This window comes from Amblyomma mixtum, chromosome 5 (genome assembly GCF_055824585.1).
Source record: "Amblyomma mixtum isolate Tamu chromosome 5, ASM5582458v1, whole genome shotgun sequence".
Lineage (NCBI taxonomy): Eukaryota > Metazoa > Arthropoda > Arachnida > Ixodida > Ixodidae > Amblyomma > Amblyomma mixtum.
Window position 1 is genome coordinate 197,305,135 of NC_143016.1, and position 22,354 is coordinate 197,327,488.

Genomic DNA, 22,354 nt, shown 5'->3' on the forward strand with positions numbered 1-22,354 from the left:
TTCCCGTTACAGAGCTTTTCTTCCGTATCAATTAAAGATTCTGCTTTATAATTCCCTGTTCTACTCTCATCTTAATTACTGTTTTTTAATCTGGGGCACAACCACATATACAAATTTGCAAAAGATCTTCATACTTCAAAAAAAAACTTATCAGAATACTTTTCAATCAATCATACAACAGTCACTCGCAAGGTCTTTTCCCAAAAGCAAACATAATACCAGTATTCAATCTATACAATTATAAGCTAACACTTGCATTCCAGCGCGAATTAAAAAATCATCTTGAATGTTTGCATGAGTTGTCTTTACTGGAAAAAAGAACTGTTTGTTACCCTACGCGTCATAAAGAGGAGTGGATTGTACCAACTCCTAGAACCAACTATGCAATGGAAAAATTATCCTTCACCCTTCCAACACTATTAAATAACTATAAAAAATCCGGGACTGACCTGTTTAATATATCTAAACGCGAATTACGACAGCTTCACTGCATACACTCCTAAAATTGTACCTGTGTTCCTATGATATGTATATTTAATCTTTTGTTTACTGTACCTCTTTGTGCCCTCTGTATTTATTGCATTGTTGTTGTTTTTTCTTCTTTTTTTTCTTTCTACTGTATTTTATTTTGGCTCCGCTAAATCGCGAAGAGTTTAGATGTGTATATTTATGTTGTTCCATGCCTTGCTGCTGTTACCCTGTAGAGGGGGGCTGTGGGCCTTTGTCAAGCTGCTGTTTACGAGCAGCTTTTACCCACAACCTCCCTCAAAACATCATACCGATGCAAATAAAGATTATTAGATTATTATTAGATTATAAAACACTTCCCTGGGGAACTACCGATGTAACGGCAACGTATTGGAAGAAAACCCTCTTATATCGACAAACTGGGCATGATTTGAAAGGTACGCGTTTATCCAATTTATTATGAATGAAGGAACACCGAAATGTTCAAGTTTAGTCTAAAGCTTGCTAGGAGGGACACAATCAAAGGCCTAGCTAAAGCCTAGGAAGGTGAGGTGTGCCTGGCCAGATGAATTGAGAATTTTAGCTACATCATGGACTGTTGTTACAAGTTGTGTGCACGTTCATGATCCCTTTCAAAACCCGTGCTGGAAAGGAGCAACAAGCAATTGCTTTCAAGGAAATTGGTGAGAAAATGTGCAATGATGTGTTCCATGATTTCTGATCAATCGTTCCCAATTTGTCGCTGCTAATGGTTACAACTCACCTTTTGTTCTGGTGTTCTTTTTCTGGTGGTAATTCTTAATTTTTGGTAATTTTTGGTGGCAATTTTGGTGGTGTTCTTTGTTTGGTGGTAATTTCTGGTGTTCCACAAGGTTCCGTTCTCGGACTATTGCTGTACTTAATTTATATCCATGATCTTCCTTCTCATGTATCCTCTAACATACATTTATTCGCTGTCGACTGGATGATTTTGGCGAGGTGAAAAGCGATAATGATATCAACACCCTACAGCGCGACCTTACGGCTATAGTAATTAGTGCAATCAGTGGCTAATAGAACTAAACTTTAGCAAACGCAAAGTCTTGCGTGTATCCCGTTCTGCTAATCCATCTCCCGTATTCTATTTGAATGACATTCCACTTGAAAGCGTCAATTCTTATAAATACCTAGGCATTCACATTACATCTAACCTATCTTGGAGGCTTCACATAGATTACATAATGAATAAAGCTAATAAAACATTAGGTTATCTGCGACGTAATTTTTCTCACGCACCTTCTTCGAAATCAGTTATTTATAAAACAATACGTCCGAAGCTAGAATACTCAACAGCAGTCTGGGGTCCTAGCCATGACTACTTAATTACTTCGCTTGAACGTGTTCGAAATAACTCCGCTCACTTCATTCTTTCTAACTATAATCGAGGAGCTAGCACAACGGAAATGAAAGCTAACCTTAGTCTTCAGTCATTGGCTTCGCGACGAAAAATTTGCCGGCTAAATCTATTTCACAAGTTATATTATCACTCCAGCCTACACAATAATTTCTTTCATAGACCCTATTACTTATCACGCCGCATTGATCATCCTCACAATGTTGCCATCCCCTTATGCGAAACAGTTTCTTTCTTACGCTCATTTGTCCCCCGGAATGGAACGATCTTCCTGATGAAATTGTATCTACTACTGAAGTAAGTAACTTTCGCAAAGCTTTGGCTGGTGTTGTATAAACTCTGACGATTTTGTTCTACGCTAATGTATTTTTGTCTTAGCTACACAGGACTAATCTTTTACGCACCCGTTTCCTTTTTCTCCATTGTTTGTTCTATATTTTCTCCCCACTCCCCTCTGCAATGCCTGCAAGGCCCTGAGGGCAAAATAAAATAAATAAATAAATAAATTATAATTTATAGCACGTAGAATTCAAAGATATAGGGCGATAGTTTCCCATCTAGAGGCGATCACCTTTCCTGTGAACGGCCAACACGAGCAACCCACCAGTCATCCGGCACAACTGTAGTACATAATGACCAGCCAAAAATGGCCACTAATATACGGGACACAAGTTCGGCATAATGGAGGAAGAATAATTTGGGATGTTATAGGGGTCTCTAGCAGATCTTTCTTTAAGATCAGTACCAGTGTCAAAACACCTTCAAAAGTCATATGGTTTGGCTCAGGTATTGAAGGTAAAAAGGTGTTGGCTGTATCATCCATTGAGGAGTACACGGAATGAAAGGAATTCTTCATAACATATGTATATTGGAGGGTTCTGTATTGACGTCAGCACTTTTCAAAATTTTTTGTAAGTCCGCGCTTTTAGTGCCAAAGTAACGGCAAAGTTTATCTGGGTTAGTTTTCATGAAATTTGGCAACATTGAACACAAATACCTATGCGGATAATTCAGTCGAGAGCTGGGCTTGGAGTTCTAGAATTTAGTACGGACCTCTACTTGTTCACTTTTTCGCGTGCTTCACCCGGCGTTTTAGGTGTGTAATGTTTCGATTAATCCATGGATTCCATCGCTTTGGTTTCATTCGTTGGTTCGGAATAAATTCTAAGATGCAATACTTAACTGTGCTCTTAAACTTTAGCCATCATTTCATTGCATCGGTGTTTGGAAAATTATCGGCCAATTTCCAAACTTCGTCAAGAATAGATTGGTTATCAGCATAGGCAAAATCCTTTATATCTCTAATCTGCAGTTTTTCTTTTTGTAGGCAGTCAGCAAGCCAACACGAGAACGATACAAGTTTGTGGTGGATACACTATCCTCAATGCATACTTCAAAATCATAAATGTCACTGCTGACAAACACGAGGTCCAAAATCGAGCCATTGTGCTCAGTCACACGGGTGTCGTCAAGTACAACCTGCTGTAGGTCGCATATAATCGTAACATCAATTAGAGGGATGTCAAGTAAGTGGAGCTCTGGCTTCTTATTCTAGTTTATGGATCGAAGATTAAAAATCGTTTGCCACAATTGTCTTGCGATGCTTAAGTCCAGACATAAAATCGTACAACGATGCAAGCAACTGAGGCGAGGCCGAAGGTGGACGATAAAGCGTACACACCACAATGGCATGGCCCCAACAGGCGAACCTCAAGAACAGGCGTTCATGACCTTCAATTTCCGGCGAATGTATACTTCAAAATCGTAGCAACTCCACCCCCGCGTGTAAGGCGGTCACGTCGAAATATTTGGTAAGAGGGGGTATCAAGGATTCGTCGCTAATATCACCATGGAGCCAGGTTTCAGTTATGAACGTTTTATGCGGCCATAGTCTAAAGGAAGTAAGTCAAGTTTTTCAGTTTTATTCGCCAGGCTCCTGCCACTGAAATTTAGTACCCCCAGCTTTTCATCAGTGGAGCATGCGCCCCGTCAAGGGCGGCTCACGAGCCTCTCTGGTAAGAACGCGTTCATTCGTCACGTCGTCCCACGCACAAAGATTGCCATCTGTGCTCAATTTGTCATGCACAAGAAAAACACGTTGTTTAGGGCTCGCCCGTTCAGTGCTTGCACTCTGCCACAACATTTTTCGTTTGCGGAGTGTGTTCCGACTGTAATCATTCTGGATGCAAATCGCGGAGCCGCTCAATTTTTTTGCATTGCGTCGCACGCATTCTTTCTCCAGAAAATTCTGAATGTACACAATTACTGGTCTGTTCCCCGAATTTACGACAAAACGGTGTATCCTAGCGACAGAACTACAGGAGCAATTTCTTGATAAAAACGTCGTGTACAAGCGCTTCCCGCAGGGTTTCTTCATTCTATTGCTCTTGTTTTTTTTTATACCAACAACTACAAGATTTGATCGGCCACTACGGTCTTCAAGATCGGTTAGTTTTTCATCGTGTTGCGGAACTTCTCGCTCTGACGTAGGAACTTTGTCAGCACCAGCGCTCGTCCTGTTTGCTCTTTGTCCTCGTTTTTAGCGCTGTTTATTCATTATGTAACCGTACCAACTAGCCCAGATGTCTCTCCTTTCGTCCTGAAGAGTCTCAATTTGCGCTGTTTTCTCACTAATTTCATGGAGTAACTTATCTACTTCAGCAGAGCAGGCTTTAGAGCTCCGATTTTGTTTTCTGTAGATGGCACACGGTTGCGAATGTCAGTAAGCTCTTTCAATATTTTGGATTGGCTATTTTTAAGATCGGCGAACATTTCTTCAACAGTAGGTCCTGGGTTCTGTTCAGCGTCTCCGCAGACTAGTAGTTTACATACAAGAAAACAATTGTAAGCAATCGCTCGCAATGTCCGTGGGCATGGCACAACCGAAAAAGTAAGATTATTGTTACGAATGCAGTGAGCGCAACTAACCTGTGAATATTATGCAATATTTAACTACCTCCAGCTAACAAGAGCACAGTCAATGAACATTTTCGCGCGGTCGAAAATTACCAAACAGGCACACTCTGACCTTCCACAAGAAGCAAGAAGCCGTGCGGAGCTCTCTGCAACACGTCCAGAGCCACCCTTGTCATCTCCGGGAGACTGGGCTTGGTGGTCTTGAGACTTCTTCGCTCGTATGAATACGGAAGGTGGTCGCTGTCAAAGAGGCCTGAAAGAGATTGACACGTTCTTGAGGTGCACCTGTCAGCATCGCTAAGTCCCCGTAATCAAATCCAAAAAAAGGGTTGAATCTCAGCGACGACAGACATTAACAGACCCGCCACGACAAGTGCCAGAGATTAGGAGAGAGTAAGCGAGGTCAGTCTTTCATTTTCAGCCAAGCTGATGGCGGTGTTACACGTACCGCTTAGCTCCATGCTATCTCATAGAAGTGGTCACTTCACAGGTGCGAACCCCATAAGAAAAACAAAAAGCATCCAGTACACAGCGCGCAGTGGCAGAGAGCGAAGCAAGTCATGCGATGCCATCGCAACGTCCGAGAGGTGTGTGCAGAGCCCGTCGTGCACTTAATGCATTTCGTCACCAGCGTACGCCACGGACTTTAAAATTTACAGACCGATCAGCTTGATGTCTCCTCTTTACAAGGCTAAGAGAATTAGAACAACTTAGACTTCAGAGAACTTCTTGTTGGGCTAGTTGGTAATTCATTGTAAGTGTAAGGCGCCAAAAACCACCACACACACACACGCTAGTTGTGATTTGCGCTCGGTCCCATTCTCTTGTTTTGTGCGTGTGTGTGGTTTTTGTCCCTTTTAAATTGAGCTCTCAGACTTCAATAGACAAACGAACAGGCCGGCTTTCGTAAAGACTATAGACCACATGCACGCCATCAATCAGGTGATAGCGATATGTGCAGAATTTAGCCAACCTATATATACAGCTTTCATAGAATACAAAAAGCATGCGGCCCACTCGAAACCTCAGCAGAGATGTAAGTTTGGCTTAACCAGTGTGTAGAGGAGTAATATGTAAAGGTATTGGGACTGCCTAAGCGACTGGTAGTGCAACAGCGCAACGGCACTAGACCAAAGTAAGAGAAGGGACGAGACACAGCGTTGAACTAAGGCTTACGAAGTGATTGCACGGCGACCATATTTATATTTAGGGGAAGTGGCAAATATCAAGCGGAAATGGTGTGAGGCAAGAAGACATGACCGTCCAATACAGTCACGTCGTGTTTGCAGGAAGCATTCACAGCACATTATTAGGAAGAACTGGGGATAAAAGGAATAGAGAACACACAAGCAATCTCCGACTTGCTGCTGACGTTGCTTTCATGAAGAACTCAGGCTGAATTGAAAAGCATGACCGTAGATCTAGGCCGGCAATGCAGAATGGAGGCTCTAAAACTGAATATTAAGAAAACTAATTTCACGTTCCACAGTCACGGAAGGGACCAACAGATTACTGTACGGAGCGAAGGCTATAGCAAATGGTAAGGAAGTACATCTTCTTAGGGCAGGTAGTGACCGCAGATCCGGATGATGAGAGTGAAATAATAGTCCTCAAGAGCAAATTATAAAACAGCTGCACCTTACCGGTACTTATTTTATGAGAAATAAAAGTGGAAGGTAAAGAAAATGGTTGAACAGGGCAGCTAGCTGTGGAAAAAAAAATGTGAGGTGTAACGATAAGGGGCAGGAAGACAGCTGAATGGATGAGGGAATCAGAGAGTTAATAAGGTCCCGGTCGAAATGAAGAATGAGCATGGCACGTAATGCGAAGAGAAGATATCCAATGGTGCTTTAAGGTAACCGTGTGGCTTTCAATGAAGAGCAATTCGCTGCAAGTGGCGCCAAAGAGTGAGGTGGGCGGATGAGACGAAGTTTCCGGCGATCAGGGGGCCGCAGCAGGCAAAGCACCGGGTTAATGGGAGAGGGAGAATCGAAGCAATACAGCTAATAGTATAGCACTAGTGTGCTTGAAGTCGAGAGCTTGATGAAAACTGCTGTGGTCGGAGTAAATCAGAGTGATGTGAAATTGTAGACGCGGAGAGAAACAAAAGCAAAAAAAAAAAAACAAGGCGTTCCGTCTCCCGTACGGGAGCCTTGTTTTCAATAAAAAGTTAAGTGGCGGCATGAGCCTATCTATGCTTGAAAAGGGGGCGCGAGAGGCCGCGGAAGCCATTGGCTCATTTCGACAATTCAGGTTCAAGGTGTTACTGGTTCTTTGTATAGCCAAAATTCCAGGTGAAAACGAGGGGATGTGTTTTTTTTTTCAGTTGCAAGAACACCCGCTTTGTCCCAGTCTACATCATGCTGATTCGATAAGGAGTGTTCGGGGATAGCACAGGAGTCCGTTCCTTTAGACGCCTTGCAAAGTTACCAGTTTCGCCAATGTAGACACATCGCATTCTGTGCGGACGTTGTAAACCAAGTCGGAGTAGGATTCTTTCGAAATAACGTACTTTACGCTCAACAAAGCATGCCGCAGTTTTCTGATCGGAACATGGGTGATGCAGACTTCGAATTCGCGCATAACATGCGCCATTGCGTCGCTGGGGGAATAGAGGGCACGTTTCAGGAGAGAAGAAAGGAATTTTAGGCGCTGGCGAACGCGCCTGTTTCGGCCTACGCCACGAAAGATATCGGGTAGTCGTTGGGTGAAACCTCTTGCCACACCACGTCGAAGTCATTTGCCCGGTCTTCGGAAGAACTGCATATGCGTTGGAATCTTTTGAATGAGGTTTAGCAACAGAAGTCTTCTGTGTGGCGGGGTAGACTGATTTAAAGTTGAGGTAGCGCTCAGTGTGTGTAGATTTCTTAGAAATACTGAAAGATGGTTTTCGAAACCCTATCACGTTTTACCAAGTTGTCAAAAAAGAGAAACGCACCGATGGCCTCAAGCTCGGAATGGCGTCCTCTAAGGAGTTTAAATGCGACGGAAAGGCACGAAAAGCACCTTTTTGAACCATCAAAAGTAGTCGTTCGCATACTTGAGCGAAATATTTGGCGGAATTTGCAAAGTATAAAAAAAGAAATACAACTATTTCGAAGCAACAACTGCTGTTGAGAAGCAATGCCAAAGCTAGTGGTCTAGAAGATAGCCGCCGTAAGACAGTTTCAGTCGAAAACAGGACGCGCGAAATGACATGCTCGAATGTTTGCATCTTTGTAAAAATTAATTTAAGCAAATGACTTCCTGACTGTCCTGTTGGTCATGACGATAACCGGTATGAATTGCGAGATGAAGCGTGTTGAGTTGAAGTATTAAAGGTGCACTGAAGAGGAATCTGAATGTAGAGGGCTAGCATGCGCCATGTGTGTTTATTCCCCCCCCCCCTCCTTTCTTCGCGGCTAAGGAAGGAGGGCTTCGTCGTTGAGCGGGCCCCAGGGAGATATGGGGATGCGCGCGGTCTCATTAGGAGCGCCCATCTTTCTGTCGCCTTTGGTGTCGCCGCTGCAGGACCCGGAGAGCCCCCGGCGGGGGGGGGGGGGGGGGGCTGCGAGGAGAGCAGCAAAGCGGGCTCACCCAAGCCTCCCATTGTCCCCTTTTGGGGAAGGACGCGTGTTCCTCGCCTTTGTGCCAGTGCACAAAGAACCAAGAGCATAAAAAGGTCAAGCCGCCGTTTCATCTTACGCCGACAGCTCACCGCGGCTTCACAAACACCACTTGCGGCCCAATTAAGTTTCGGACGCTTCGTTCGGAGGTTCGACCGCTTTTCTTTTGAGAAGAGAACACTGCCGAACGAAGCGGGGTCCGGTGCGTCCGGATGAATGGGAGCTGTGGGCGGCGGTGCAGCTGGCTGGCGTCCGGGATAGCCCCGAGGCTCGACGACAACGCGGGCTCAAGAAACGGGCCGCGCGCAGAAGACGCCGCCGCACAGGACGAGCACTGCCACCTGCTTAATTGGGGACAGTGGCGGCCGCTTGACTTATGTCGCCGCCCCGACCCCGGAGGACAACTGGTGGCTTTGGCAGTCCATTGTGATCCGACTCTTATCGGAAAGTGGATCTGCGCTCCCGGGCGATGTTTGCGGCAGTCGCAGCTGGGTTGGGGCCGACAATTGCCCTAGTGCCGGGAAGCGTCAAGGTCACGGGTACTGGGGTGACAGACGCACCCGTGGAAGTGTCTTGCTATGTTGTTTTGAGTGTTTTGCTTCTTCCTCCTTAGGGGAGAGAGTTGGTCTGATATAGTGGGAGTGTTTCGCTATGTGGTTTGTAAGTATTTTGCTTTTCTTTCCATAGGGGAGAGAGTTTGTTTAATACGGTGGAAGTGTGGGGCGGGGCACGTAACCCGGGGGGCCAATCCGTATGTGTGTGAATTCAGGAATGTACGGTGTTTTAAGGGAAAATGATGCCCTTTTTTACAATATGTACATTTGAGAGAGAGTTATGTGCCTTAAGGAAGTTGGAGGGCGGACCACGCGGCTAAAAACCAATCGTGTTAAGGGTTTGACACGATTGGATGCTGATGAATGTGGGCCGGGCCCATGTGTGTTTAAAACTGGGTCCCGGAGCCCGGAAGAGAGGTTCTGGGCTACGGAGTTAGATGTAACGCATCTTCGGCTATGCCGAGTAGGGGCCTCCCCTAAATGTTAGCCAGTTCCATGTTGTTGTGGTGATCACTGCTCAACTTGTATATATGTGTAAACTATTGTATATAAAGCTTCAATTTATATCCCCTGCAAGTTCTCTGTTGTTTGCAAGTATCATCTCCTATAGACCTTCAGCCTTCAAGTAATAACAAGCCGTCTCCGACGGGGCACCCCTGGTGCAGAAGAAAGAAGAGAAAAAGAACCTATTCGCTTTTGCTATCAGAAGGAAGCAAGAGCGAAACTTTACTCTGAACTTGTCTTTTTGCCGCGGGAACTCGATCTACACGTTCCGAGCTTTCTTTGAAACTTCGATTTATGGGCCTGTGTGGCCGATTTTTGTAATTAAATCGAATTAACGACCGGCTCCCGCCTTTCTTTTTTAATTCTCCCGCGTACGGTGGGCGGAGTCGACCAACGCGTGGAGTGCCTTTCACCGAGTCCCGTGGCGGCTTGCCGCTCTGCCATTGGCGGAGTAATACGTAGTAGTCCGTAGTAGCAAATAGTCCGCGCGTATTTTTATTTCTGCGGGCTTCTTTTGTGGCTATATTATCTGCTAATGACACTATTTATTCATGGAAACCTAAAAAACAAAATGAAGCGAAAGCAAAGACTCCACGGAGCTGGATGAAAGGCACTTCACGCGTTGGTCGACTCCGCCCACCGTACGCGGAGAATTCAAAAAATAAAGGCGAGAGCCGGACGTTAATTCGATTTAATTAGGGAAATCGGCCACAGAGGGCAATAAGTCGCAGTTTCTAAGAATGCTAGGAACGTGTAGATCGAGTTCCCGCGGTAAAAAGACAAGTTCAGAATCCTCTTCAGTGCACCTTTAATGGTTAAGCATAAGCAACCACCGAGACATTTTTTTTAATACTTGAACTAGTGGGATGTGGATGGTTTTCATTAGTGTCGTTGGTGAGTCTAAGCTCCTGTATATGTTTAAAAAAACCTATCCGGTGTACGCCGTTCATTTAATGTCTTTTTCTTTTAAGCGATCACATCGGACCGATGCATGCACTCTAACTTCGATCTAATAAATGGTGTGTATGCAAGTTGTTATTGCTTATTTTTAGTTTTACCTATAGCATTTCTTAGCTCCCGCCTCCAATAGCACACTTGGGAGAATGCCAAGGTACTAAAGTCTCTAATGTTAGCAGTAGATGCGAAGCCGTTTGAGGCAATCCCTAAATATTTGCGATGTGTTATCTGCGTTGCGGATGAGATTAAGAAGTTCGCGGGGACACGGAGGCTGCGGCTGGCGAAGGACAGAGCTAATTGAAGAGACATGAGAGAGGCGTTTTTTGCCTTGCAGCCGGAATAGTCAGGCTGATGATGATGACGATGTGCGTCGTAGGCTTGGTCGCAAAACAACACGCCGGTCGTTTTGCTACCGCATTAGAATCTGTGTTGCGAAATGCTAAGTAATTATTTCGATGCTGCTGTTGAAGGCGGGTGATTCGCCTCCGGTTTTTTTTTCCTTTGGTAGTATTTTAGCCCCCAGACTTTTTTAGTTCAGTACACTTTAACATCTCGCCGTCTCTCCAAATGAGTGTATACCTGGTCGTTTGGTTCCTCGAGCACGTCACTTTGCTTGCGATTCTTTCAATAGCAAGTCAGCTCTCTCTCTGTGTCCCTCTTATGTCCTTGTTTCTCTCGCGACCAGTCCAAATAGCGCAGTGGAGGCGATTAAGGAAAGAGAAAGAAACATAATATTTCATTTGTATATCAGATTGAGTAAAGGTACGTATATCAGAGTGTCTATTTTTTCAAGCATTTTTCACGTTGTGCACAGACGCCCCTCACCTAGCAGGTATTCCGTGGTGTTTGGGTTGACCGCGTGTAGCTGTTTCCGGTTCCAGATGTATTTGACGTGTGGTGAGTGGGACTTTTTTTCGTCCAGCCAGTCCTTGATCAGGTTGCGACCATCCGAACGCTCGCCAGGCTGACCCTCGTCGTCCTTCATTGACTTGTCCAGAAATACGCGCCGTCCGCCACCCAGGATAACCTGCGAAGATCCAACAAACTGCATCACGCAACCGTAGACACGCCGATGAGCACAGCGATTCTTTCATCCCGCCAAAGTTACAACACGCAAGAAGCGGCAACAAACACGATACGGAACGATGGCAACAAATGAAAAAGAAGTAGGAACAACAGCACGCCTGCCCTCATGAAATTAAAAAAAAAAGCGAAACTGCACGAGAGTGGCATAAAGCTTGTATTCGAATGGGTGAATTGAAATAACATAAAACGAAAGCCGTTGAAAACACAAACCTAAGCAACTAAACAAAGAGACCTCGCAGGATCTGACAACACACCATAGCCACAAAGTTCGAAGACGCTCATTCTGTTGGTCATTGATCGGAAACGTTTTCTCTGTCGCCCTTAAATCCAGCCTTCATTTCCATGCGGTGCGCACCAGGTGCGTTTCGGTGCTCGATAGAATGTACAGACATCCGCTTCGATTCCGGAACTGCTCCGTACTCTCCAGCTGCGCGTTTTGAGACGCAACCAGGCACTCCGAGCACTGGTGTCCATTGTTTCATGGTTTCGGGCTAATTATCTAAAAGCGTGGAGCTAGCTTTACAGGGTGCTCAGAACACGTCTTTTGCTTGAGGGAGCTTGCTAAGGATTAGACGAGCGTCGACGGAAAAGAGAGAGCTCTTTCGATCATCAAGTGCACTATTCAAGTCCGGCACGAGCCAATCCTCCCCTATGCCGAATAGATGAAGCATTACTTTCGCTTTGACGAGTGCGACAGGGCGGATGAAAATAAAGCTATCTCACTAACACACGGCGTCAAAGAAGTAGCTACAACCGCTCTTTTAAGCCAGCCGCACAAAACCAGTGCAGAAGTCAGCGAAGAACCGTATGTCATCGACACGACCCTGGACGCCTGGACCCACCACCACAACCAACCACTTCAAGTGCTGTGCACTGCTGTAAAAAGCGGGTAATTATTCATGAAATTGTTCGGAAATAGATGCGTTGTCTGCACCAATTTCCCATCAGCTTGAGGCAGAGACTCTCATGGATGTCGTCCACAAAGAAGTCTAACATACACTTGGCTGCCCACCATGGACGACTGCAAAAGAAGCTCAGTTCATGACATCAACATCATGCTGCTCATCATCATCATCAGCCTGACTACGCTCACTGCAGGACAAAAGCCTATCTCATATATACCTAATTAACCCTGTCCTTTGCCAGCTGCGGCCACCGTATCAACGCAAGCTTCGTAATCTCATCCGTCTACCTAACGTTCTGCCGCCCCTTGCTACGCTTGTCTTCTCTTGGAGTCCCCTCCGTTACCCTTAAAGGCAAGCAGTTCTCTTGCCTTCGCATTACATGCCCTGCCCAAGCCCATTTCTTCCTCTTGATTGCGACCAAGATGTCATTAACCCGCTTTGGTTTCCTCCCCACTGTACCCTCACGCTGCCTCCTAAAGTTACAGATATCATTTTCCTTTCCATATCTCGCTGTGTTGTTCTTATTTTAAACGGAACCCTCTTCGTTATTCTCCACGTTTATGCTTTTTATGTCAGTGCCGGTAAAATGCAGCTGTTATATACTTTTCTGCCATTTATGATCTGAGAGAACTAACCAAATACTCTCCAGCCCGTTCTTATTCTAGTAGTTTCATTCTCGTGATTGGCATCTGCGGGCACCGCCTGCCCTAAGTATACGTATTCCCTTACGACTTTCAGCACCTCGCTACCAACTATCAACTGCTGTTTGCTTCGGACATTACTTCGGTTTTCGCATTGAAATGTTTAGATTATTTGTAGTTTATCTCCTGATTGACTTAGCAATGCAATGCTATCAGCGAATTGCAGATTACTAAGGTCTTCACCATTAACTCTTATCCCAACTGTTCCAAGTACAGTGCTCCTAATAGCTCCGGGGAATAGACAGTGAATACGACCGGCGAGACCGTGTCTCACTGCCTGACTCACATCCTGATAAAAATTTTATTGTTGACGTTATGGGAGACTGTGGTAGCTGTGCAGCCGTTACCAGTTTTTCCAGTTTTTTAAATAAGGCTATTCTACAGCATGATTCCGCAATGCTTGCAGGACTGCGGAGGCTTGCAATACGTCAAATGCTTTCTCGTAATCCGTATGGCTGCATACATTGGCTGTCTTATGACTTATGCTGCTGCAGCAGTTTGCAGTCGTGGAGCCAACGCGACATCCCAAGCCCTCTTCGACGTGAATCTGCAGTGCAAGACCACCGTCCTGTAGCCCCGCTCACCCGGCCTACTAACGGCGCTCCAGCCTCGAGAAGTGCGACGCCTGGAAAACCCATGGTAACCGTCAGTTGTGTTTTCAAACACGTGACCACGGCCACATCCTCTACCACTGCTTTCATATACTGAAGAATAAACCACCCTTATAAAAAGGTCTACAGACACTTTGCGACTTACTAAAGACAGTAAAGCTTTTTGACGGGCTAGTTGGTACATATTCATATTTGAAAGGTTGTGCGCTAAAAAGACGTACAGACGTGTACGTCTTTTTAGCCCACAACCTTTCAAATATGACTAAAGACAGTATGGCGTGCCTATAGACATTTCCGTTGTCTATTTATTTTCTACAGACCGTCTACAGAGGGTCGTCGTTTGGGGGTGCAAATAGTGCAAGGTTGATTGACAATGAATTAGAGATTTGCCTACAGATAGCCTATAGACAAAAGGTGATTGGGAACTTCTACACATCTCTCTATTGATAGTGCAATGACTGCCTAAAGACGAAGGTCAATATGCATTCTAGGACACCAGGAGCCTTTTAGACGGCTTTATTGGTAATGTATAGAGACAGGTAAATTGAGTATTTGTACTTATTTAATTGTAGCCTATGAGGCACTTCATTTCGAAAGGCAGTTTTGTCTGGAGGGTTGTTCAGATCTCTGCGCACACGACATGAAATGCGCAATAGCTAGCATTGCCAGTGGATATGAATGAATCTTACGAACGATAGGCCATGTGCACGCCCTAGTTTACGAACAGTGTGAGCTCCCATTTAGCTATAATTACGTGATAACGGAGCAAGGTAGTTCATCATGATATGAGGGGAATTCGTTGGAGACCTTCGTTTGCGGATCATTTACCGCCCAGTTTTAGAAATTTATTCTACTGTGCCATTGAAAACGGGCCAAGCAATACCGACTGCCTCTCCCATTATAAACCAATGCATTCTCATTTATATTTCCTCTTTCTATGTGCGTTCATAAATGGCTTCTTTTTCATATAATTAATTCAGTCCCAACCTTCTGACAGCGTTTAGCTTTATTTATTATTTTGTTCTGGCTTTCTGCATACATGCGGGTTAGATGTCTAGTTTTCCTAACCAACTATGACTAAATATTGTTCCCGTACGAAGCTCGAATATCTCAGAATCCCACAAATTTTTCTTTTGTTCTTCAGCATTTCTTCCCGCACGGTTTCACTCTGCTCTTCCGGCGCTTCAATCAGTTTCCACTCCCTGCCGCACAATGCTGCCGCGTTTTGTGCAACTTGTTAGCGTGACTGATCGGGCTAGTCGATTATTCAAGGCAGCTAAGAATACAACACAGCGTAACGTTTAGATTGGGACAGAGAAGAGACGGGACTTGGTGACTTCTCTGTGTCCTTCTTTGAAAGTTCCGGATGTTATAATCCGCGTTCTATGCCGTCAGTACCTAATGCTCTGCTCAGTGCTGCTTTCTAGCTTATTTTAAACATACTTGTGGCTGCAGGTATTCCGAAAAGCGAGCCCTGGCACCATGACTCATTTCCAGATCCCTCTCTGCGCTACGCCACCCGACAGTAATACACTACGCTTCTGTATATCGGGACGACTCTTCACCTTAGCAATAATGAAATCTAACGTTCGACGAAAACTCGTCTGGCCGGGAAGAAGATTCATGAAGTCAATTGAAGGAACGCCGACCAAAAGGTTGTTGTTTAATATGAAGACGAAGACGTTTCAGCTTCCATACGGAAGCCTTGATCACTGGGCGGAAAGCCCGAAGCACATCGCTTAAGTGCGCTGCAGTAATCGCCCCAGGCATCTTCCGTACGTAGGCGGGAGATCGCCTGCGTTGTGGTTAAGGGTTTTTTCCGTTCATTGAATTATTAGGGATTCCAGATATCGACGTGACAGCCAATTCTTCTCTCTTGCGATGACTGAAGCTTCTTCCCAGGCTATTTTGTGCGTCGCGGCTTCCAGGTGTTCCGCAAGTGCATTAGAAGGAATCTTCTTGATCCTGACGTCGTTCTTTTGGTCCCTCAATCTTCTTTCAAAATTCCCGCTCTCGCCGATATAGCATAGTCGCAATCTGCGCAGGGAATCTTGTAGATGACGCCAGGAAACTTCTCTTTCTTTATTTTGTCTTTGACAGACACCAGCTCGTGCCTCAGCTTGCACGCCGGAACGTGAGCGACGTGTACGCCGTAAGTGCGTAAAACGCGAGCCAGAGACTCGCTCACGCCCGGTACATATGGGATAGCGGGTCGGGCTCGGCACGGGGGACCAACTGGCTCTGACGGGCGTGGTGACCGTTGAAGAATGAAATCTAGGAAGTGCTTCGGGTAGCCGCATTCACTCAGTTCTCGGCGCACTTGGCGTAGGTCAGCAGCCCGATCTTCTGGTCTTGGGCAGATGCTTTTAGCACGTCGGACGAGGGAAGCCACGACGGAGCGCTTGTACCTGCACAAGTGTTGGCGCCACTCGTTGGAAAGAGCTCGACTTTCATACGTGACTCTTTCGATTTCATTGAAAAAAGTACGTGACGTCACGGTGGAGGACGACGAGGTCATGGTGTCCTTTGATGTAAAGTCGCTGTTCACCAGCGTACCCGTGGTCAGTTCCCGTGTTCCCACTTACCCTATTAGTGATCACTTGCCTGTGTTTTGTAGCATACAATTTAGTACTCGGGGAAACTTCCACCATAAAGTGTCTAATCTTTTTCAGCCTGTTACACCTACCCTCTTAGAAGCTTTTTATCATGAGTTGGAAACAGTTTGCTGGGACAACGTCCTTCAGGAAACAAATGCGAACGTAGCTTATGACGCCTTTTTGAGTTTGTTTCTTTCGGTATACCAACGTCACTTCGTATTCAAACGCCAGACGGGTAATAAGAGATGTCGAAAACCGTGGGTGACAAAGTACCTATTGAAGATGATTGAAAAGAAAGAACGCCTCTTTAAAACATTTATGCGAACTCGTACAGCATCTAATCTCGCTACGTTCAAAAAATTTCGTAATGACTTGACTAAGCAGCTAAGAAAAGCAAGAGAACTGTACTATCAGAACATGTTCGGTTCCAATGTAAAGCGGACTGACTTAATGTGGAATAACTTAAATGCACTGATGGGTCGGAGCGAGAAAAAACAGATAGTTGAAGAAATTTTTTACGAAGGACAGATATTAAAAGGAGAAGAAATGGTAAATATTTTCAATGACTACTTTGTTAACAGAGATTTTACTAAAAACCCGACAACATCATACAAAACTTCAGGGAAGAAAAACTCTAGCACAATATTTTTTGAACCAACAGATGCAAATAAAGTGTGTTCTCTCTTTTTGAGTTTAAATAATTCTCATAGTGTTGATGCCGATGGTATACAAATGAGACCCGTGAAGTATGTGATACGTATAATCAGCCCCATTCTAGCGCACATTTTTAATCTCTGCATTTCTACCGCTCTTTTTACAACAAAAATGCAAGTCGCCCGTGTGATAGCCTTATATAAGAAAGGTGATAAAAATGATGTATCTAACTACAGACCGGTGTCAATTCTTCCTGCCTTCTCGAAAGGTCTCGAGAAAATCATCCTAGATAGAATATCGCGGTTCTGCAGCAAGCATAATATAATAACTACTTCGCAATATGGTTTTAAAAGGGACAGGTCTACAGAGCTGGCGCTGTTGGACCATAAGGAATATATTCTAAAACAGTTTGAAGAGAAATGTATTGTTATGGCTTTATTTGTTGATTTTAGCCAAGCCTTCGATTATATTAGTCATACTATCCTTTTTGAAAAATTGCATTATGGTATACGGGGACATGTTTTGGCTCTGCTCAAAAGTTACCTATCAAATAGATTTCAATATGTCGACATAAATGGTTTCATTTCTCACAGGAAAAAAATAATTTCAGGAGTCCCACAGGGTAGCATTTTAGGCCCTGTCCTATTTAATTTGTACATTAATGATATTGTACACATCTGCTCAGGTACCAAGTTCGTTATATATGCCGACGATACGAGTGCTTTGGTGCCATCACGTTCTGAAGCTGAAGGAATTACTAAAGCAAATAATCTTCTGCGCAAATTGGACTCGTGGACTTCCAGCAATCATTTAAAACTTAACGCAAACAAAACAAAGGTGGTAATTTTTCGACCAAAATTAAACAAATTTCGTCACAAGGAACCGTAATATTTAGATCCGCAGCCATTGATGTGGTAGCTACTGTCAAGGTGTTAGGGGTATATTTTAATTCAACTTTGCAATGGAATGATCATGTAAATAGTATAATCAGCAAACTGAGCTGCATAACTGGAATTTTAAATCGCAACCGCTATACTCTTCCAAAAAAAGTTAAACTAATGGTCTATAACGCTCTCTTTGTCTCCCACCTAAACTACTCTCATTTAGTCTGGGGAACAACAACAAAAACTAATCTGTTGAAGCTTGAAAGGCTACAGAAAAAAATAGTACGAATAATTGAAAACGTTGAATACACAGCACCTTCTTCGCATATCTTTGCTTCGCTTAATTTATTAAAGGTAAGAAATATATACGAATACAAATTATGCAGGCAGTACCGTTTAATCGTCCAACGAAAGAGTACAGTTTTTACTGAAATGGCAGCATTAAGACCCAATTATCCCACCTACAGCGCCAGAACTCCAGAACGATGGAAAATTCCAAAATGTCGCACTGCCTATGGACAACAAACACTCCGGTATAATCTTCCGCGATTATTGAATGCTGCAGAAAAAGAAGCCGCTGATGTATCGAATATGTCTCTTCCAAATGTGTACAAATATTTTGCTACTCATACTTTTTTTGTGAATGAACGCACAGGTCTATCCTTGTGTTCAATTACATTGCATTGTTTACGTTTAAAAAAAAAGGGGAAAAAATGTTTTCCCATGCGTCCAAAACCTGTGCTTTATTGAAACTCTTATTTAGGCTTATTTTATTTTGTGATGCGATATAGTGCTTTTTTTTGTGTGTTAAAGCTTTTTTTTTCCTCTTTGCAACAAAAATGCGACTGTTTATTGCCCCACTCTGCTGCTGTATACACTGTAAGGGGGCGGAGGATTTTTCAAGCCGCAAATGTACGGCTTTTCCCTCCGCCTCCTTCCACTTCTTTGTGGAGAATAAAACTTGTATGTATGTATGTATGTATGTATGTATGTATGTATGTATGTATGTATGTATGTATGTATGTATGTATGTATGTATGTATGTATGTATGTATGTATGTATGTATGTATGTATGTATGTATGTATGTATGTATGTATGTATGTATGTATGTATGTATGTATGTATGTATGTATGTATGTATGTATGTATGTATGTATGTATGTATGTATGTATGTATGTATGTATGTATGTATGTATGTATGTATGTATGTATGTATGTATGTATGTATGTATGTATGTATGTATGTATGTATGTATGTATGGATCTGGCTGTGGATGTGTGCCGTTCAGCGCTGCAGAATGACGACGGATTGTGTGATAGAACCCCTATCGAAGCATCAGATCTCCTGAAGCTGTTGCAGTTCTGCCTTGAGAACACTTACTTTGTTTTCCGGGATGCAGTCTCCAAACAAGTTCGCGGCACCGCTATGGGCGCATCTATATCGGTGACAACCGCAAACCTTACCATGGAAGCAATAGAAGCCCGTGCACTGGCCACCTTCGAACCGCACCCAAAAGTTTTTGTACGTTACGTAGATGACTGTTTCTGCATTATCAGGAAGGATGCATTAGGTGCCTTCACAGATCACATCAATAGCATGGAAGACTCCATTCAATTCACGGTTGAGGAGTAGGCTGCTTGCCGTCTTCCTTTTCTGGACGTTTTGGTCGAACGCCGTAACCACCGCCTTTCTTTCAAAGTTTATAGAAAGGACACCCACACAGGCCGGTACCTTCATTTTAATTTCGTGCACCCGGTTTACCACAAACGCTCCGTCGTGGCTTCCCTCGTCCGACGTGCCAAAAACATTTGCCCAGGACCAGAAGATCGGGCTGCTGACCTACGCCAAGTGCGCCGAGAACTGAGTGAATGCGGCTACCCGAAGCACTTCGTAGATTCCATTCTTCAACGGTCATCACGCCCATCAGAACCAGTTGGTCCCCCGTGCCGAGCCCGAGCCGCTATCCCATATGTACCGGGCGTGAGCGAGTCTCTGGCTCGCGTTTTACGCACTTACGGCGTACACGTCGCTCACGTTCCGGCGTGCAAGCTGAGGCACGAGCTGGTGTCTGTCAAAGACAAGATAAAGAAAGAGAAGTTTCCTGGCGTCATCTACAAAATTCCCTGCGCAGATTGCGACTACTGCTACATGGGCGAGAGCGGAAGTTTTGAAAGACGATTGAGGGACCACAAGAACGACGTCAGGAACAAGAGGATTGCTTCTAATGCACTTGCGGAACACGTGGAAGCCGCGACGCACAAAATAGCCTGGGAAGAAGCTTCAGTCATCGCAAGAGAGAAGAATTGGCTGTCACGTCGATATCTGGAATCCCTAATAATTCAATGAACGGAAAAAACCCTTAACCACAACGCAGGCAATCTCCCGCCTACGTACGCAAGATGCCTGGGGCGATTACTGCAGCGCACTTAAGCGATGTGCTTTGGGCTTTCCGCCCAGTGATCGAGGCTTCCGTATGGAAGCCGAAACGTCTTCGTCTTCATATTGAACAACAACCTTTTGGTCGGCGTTCCTTCTATTGACTTCATGCTCCTTAGCACTAGCAGTCTGCGCATGCTTTTATCATACTTAGCACGTACATATTTAAATGGTGCAGCATTGTGAGCAATTTCGTGGATAAGATTATTAAAGTAGCAGTGGAAATATAGAGTAGCTGAAATAACAGGGACTATGTTGATAGAGCCAAGGGTGTGGAAGAAGGGCACATCCCGTTCAGTAAGGAAAGAGGAAGCAATAAACGCTGTAAGTGGAACCAAAAGTGATAGAGCACCTTCTGAAGATTTTCATGAAAAACTGTGGGGAGGTTCTGGTAGAAAGGCTCCCCACCCTCGACATGCTCTACCTCGATCGAGCCAGAACCTTGTAATGACATCGCCTTTTTTTTAATTGAAGAGCTCCTGCAGCTCATCTGCCGCTGTTCTCTGGCTGATCTCTAGTCCTTGTGTAAGATTAGTAAAGTAGCAGCAGAAATATAGAGTAGCTAAAATAACAGGGACTATTGATGGAGCCAGGGTTGTGGAAGAATGGCACATCCTGTTTAGTAAGGAAAGAGGAAGCGATAAAAGCCGTAAGTGGAACCAAAAATAATACGGCAGCTTTTGAGGATTGTCTTGAAGAACTGTGGAGAGGTTCTGGTAGAAAGGCTCGCCACCCTCTACATGCTATGCCTCGAGCGAGCAGAACCTTGTAATGACATCACCTCTTTTGGTTGAAGAGCTCCTACAACTAATCTGCTGCCGTTCTCTGGCTGATCTCTAGTGTTTGTAGCACATGGGTGCAACCAAAGGATCAGCCAGATATACGTAATTTTTGCACAGCAGCAGAACATATTCACCCTACCAATCAGTTAGTTGATCGAGAAATGCTGAGGGCTTATTCAACCCCCCCCCCCCCCCCCCCACTCACAAAATACATTCTACTTTGCTTTCCACTTATGTGCATACGAAAGTTTTTCAGACATTTATCACTTCTGCAAAGCATACGCTGAGGCCGAGCGTACATTACAGCGTACAAAAAAGCCCGCGTACATTGTGTAAATCACAATTGACGATGAAAAACGTTGAAGATGCGCATATCTTTTTCCCTGGGTCAGTGGACACCTCAATAGAACCTTCAGGTACGAGGCGGTGGTGCCAACCTGCAAAAGAAAACTGTGTGCTTTCGCACAATAATTCAAGCTTAGAGATGCTAAACCGCAGCATTTGTTTAATTATGTATTTGCGTTTACCCAAATTAATGTTCCTGGTGACTTCACGCATAACTTGCACCTTCGTAGATTTCCGGGATATTTTGCGGCGTAAGCAAATATTTGAACAATGTTCTATATGCATTTTAGCTCAAGTAAACTTCAGTGCAGCGCAATAAGTCACAGGCAATGGTATATCGGCTTGTTTGCTAGTAGTTTACTGGAGATAATCAGACTCTCTCTAGTTTGTTACTAATTTACGATATGCTATAACTGACAAATTCTCTGTCGGCAACGTCTGTATAATAGGAGGTACAAAAACTGACCTACGTGAATCAGAGTGGCAAGCAGAAGAAAGTTATCTGAACATGTTGGCCGAATGCGCTACTGAAGCCTTTTTAGTAACGAACCAGCTAGAAAAGAATTTATAAACGGGACCTCTGTCCAGTATATGCAATGATAAAATCAATATTCGCGCATCTTTGTTCAGTCAGCGGGTACATCATCACATAAAAGCTAACAGACGACTACTTGAGGTATGCTGTATCGTCTTGCCTTTCTTCGTCCTTGTCTTAGGAGTGCGCTGTGTTTTTCCCCAAGAAGGACAATGGTCAGCAGGTTTAGTCTATTAAACATACTGTCATAATTCTGCAAAAGAATCGGCAACAAAGTAGCTTCTCCTGGCTAAGATTCTCTCATAAATCAGAGCAGCGTACACGCGCCCTATGGCAGCTTAGTCCTGGCACAGAAGAACTTCAAAGAATGTTCGCAAAAGGAAGCAATCATCAAAAAACGCAACGCCGCTAACAATG

The 22,354-nt window shown here is 44.4% G+C and overlaps 1 protein-coding gene across 5 annotated transcripts in view; it reads right to left on the reverse strand.

Moving 5' to 3' along the window:
• Positions 1 to 22,354, reverse strand: part of LOC149345374 (alkaline phosphatase-like) — a 244,372-nt gene that overhangs the window by 74,783 nt on the left and 147,235 nt on the right. For 4 of the 5 annotated variants that reach the window (XM_089546606.1, XM_089546601.1, XM_089546602.1 and 1 more), the window contains 2 exons: positions 11,223 to 11,424; positions 4,890 to 5,030 (listed from right to left, as the gene is read on the reverse strand). In XM_089546606.1, the coding sequence (XP_089402732.1) occupies positions 4,890 to 5,030; positions 11,223 to 11,424 (343 nt within the window). The remainder of the gene's footprint in view (positions 1 to 4,889; positions 5,031 to 11,222; positions 11,425 to 22,354) is intronic. The other variant, XM_089546603.1, reaches the window with a different exon arrangement.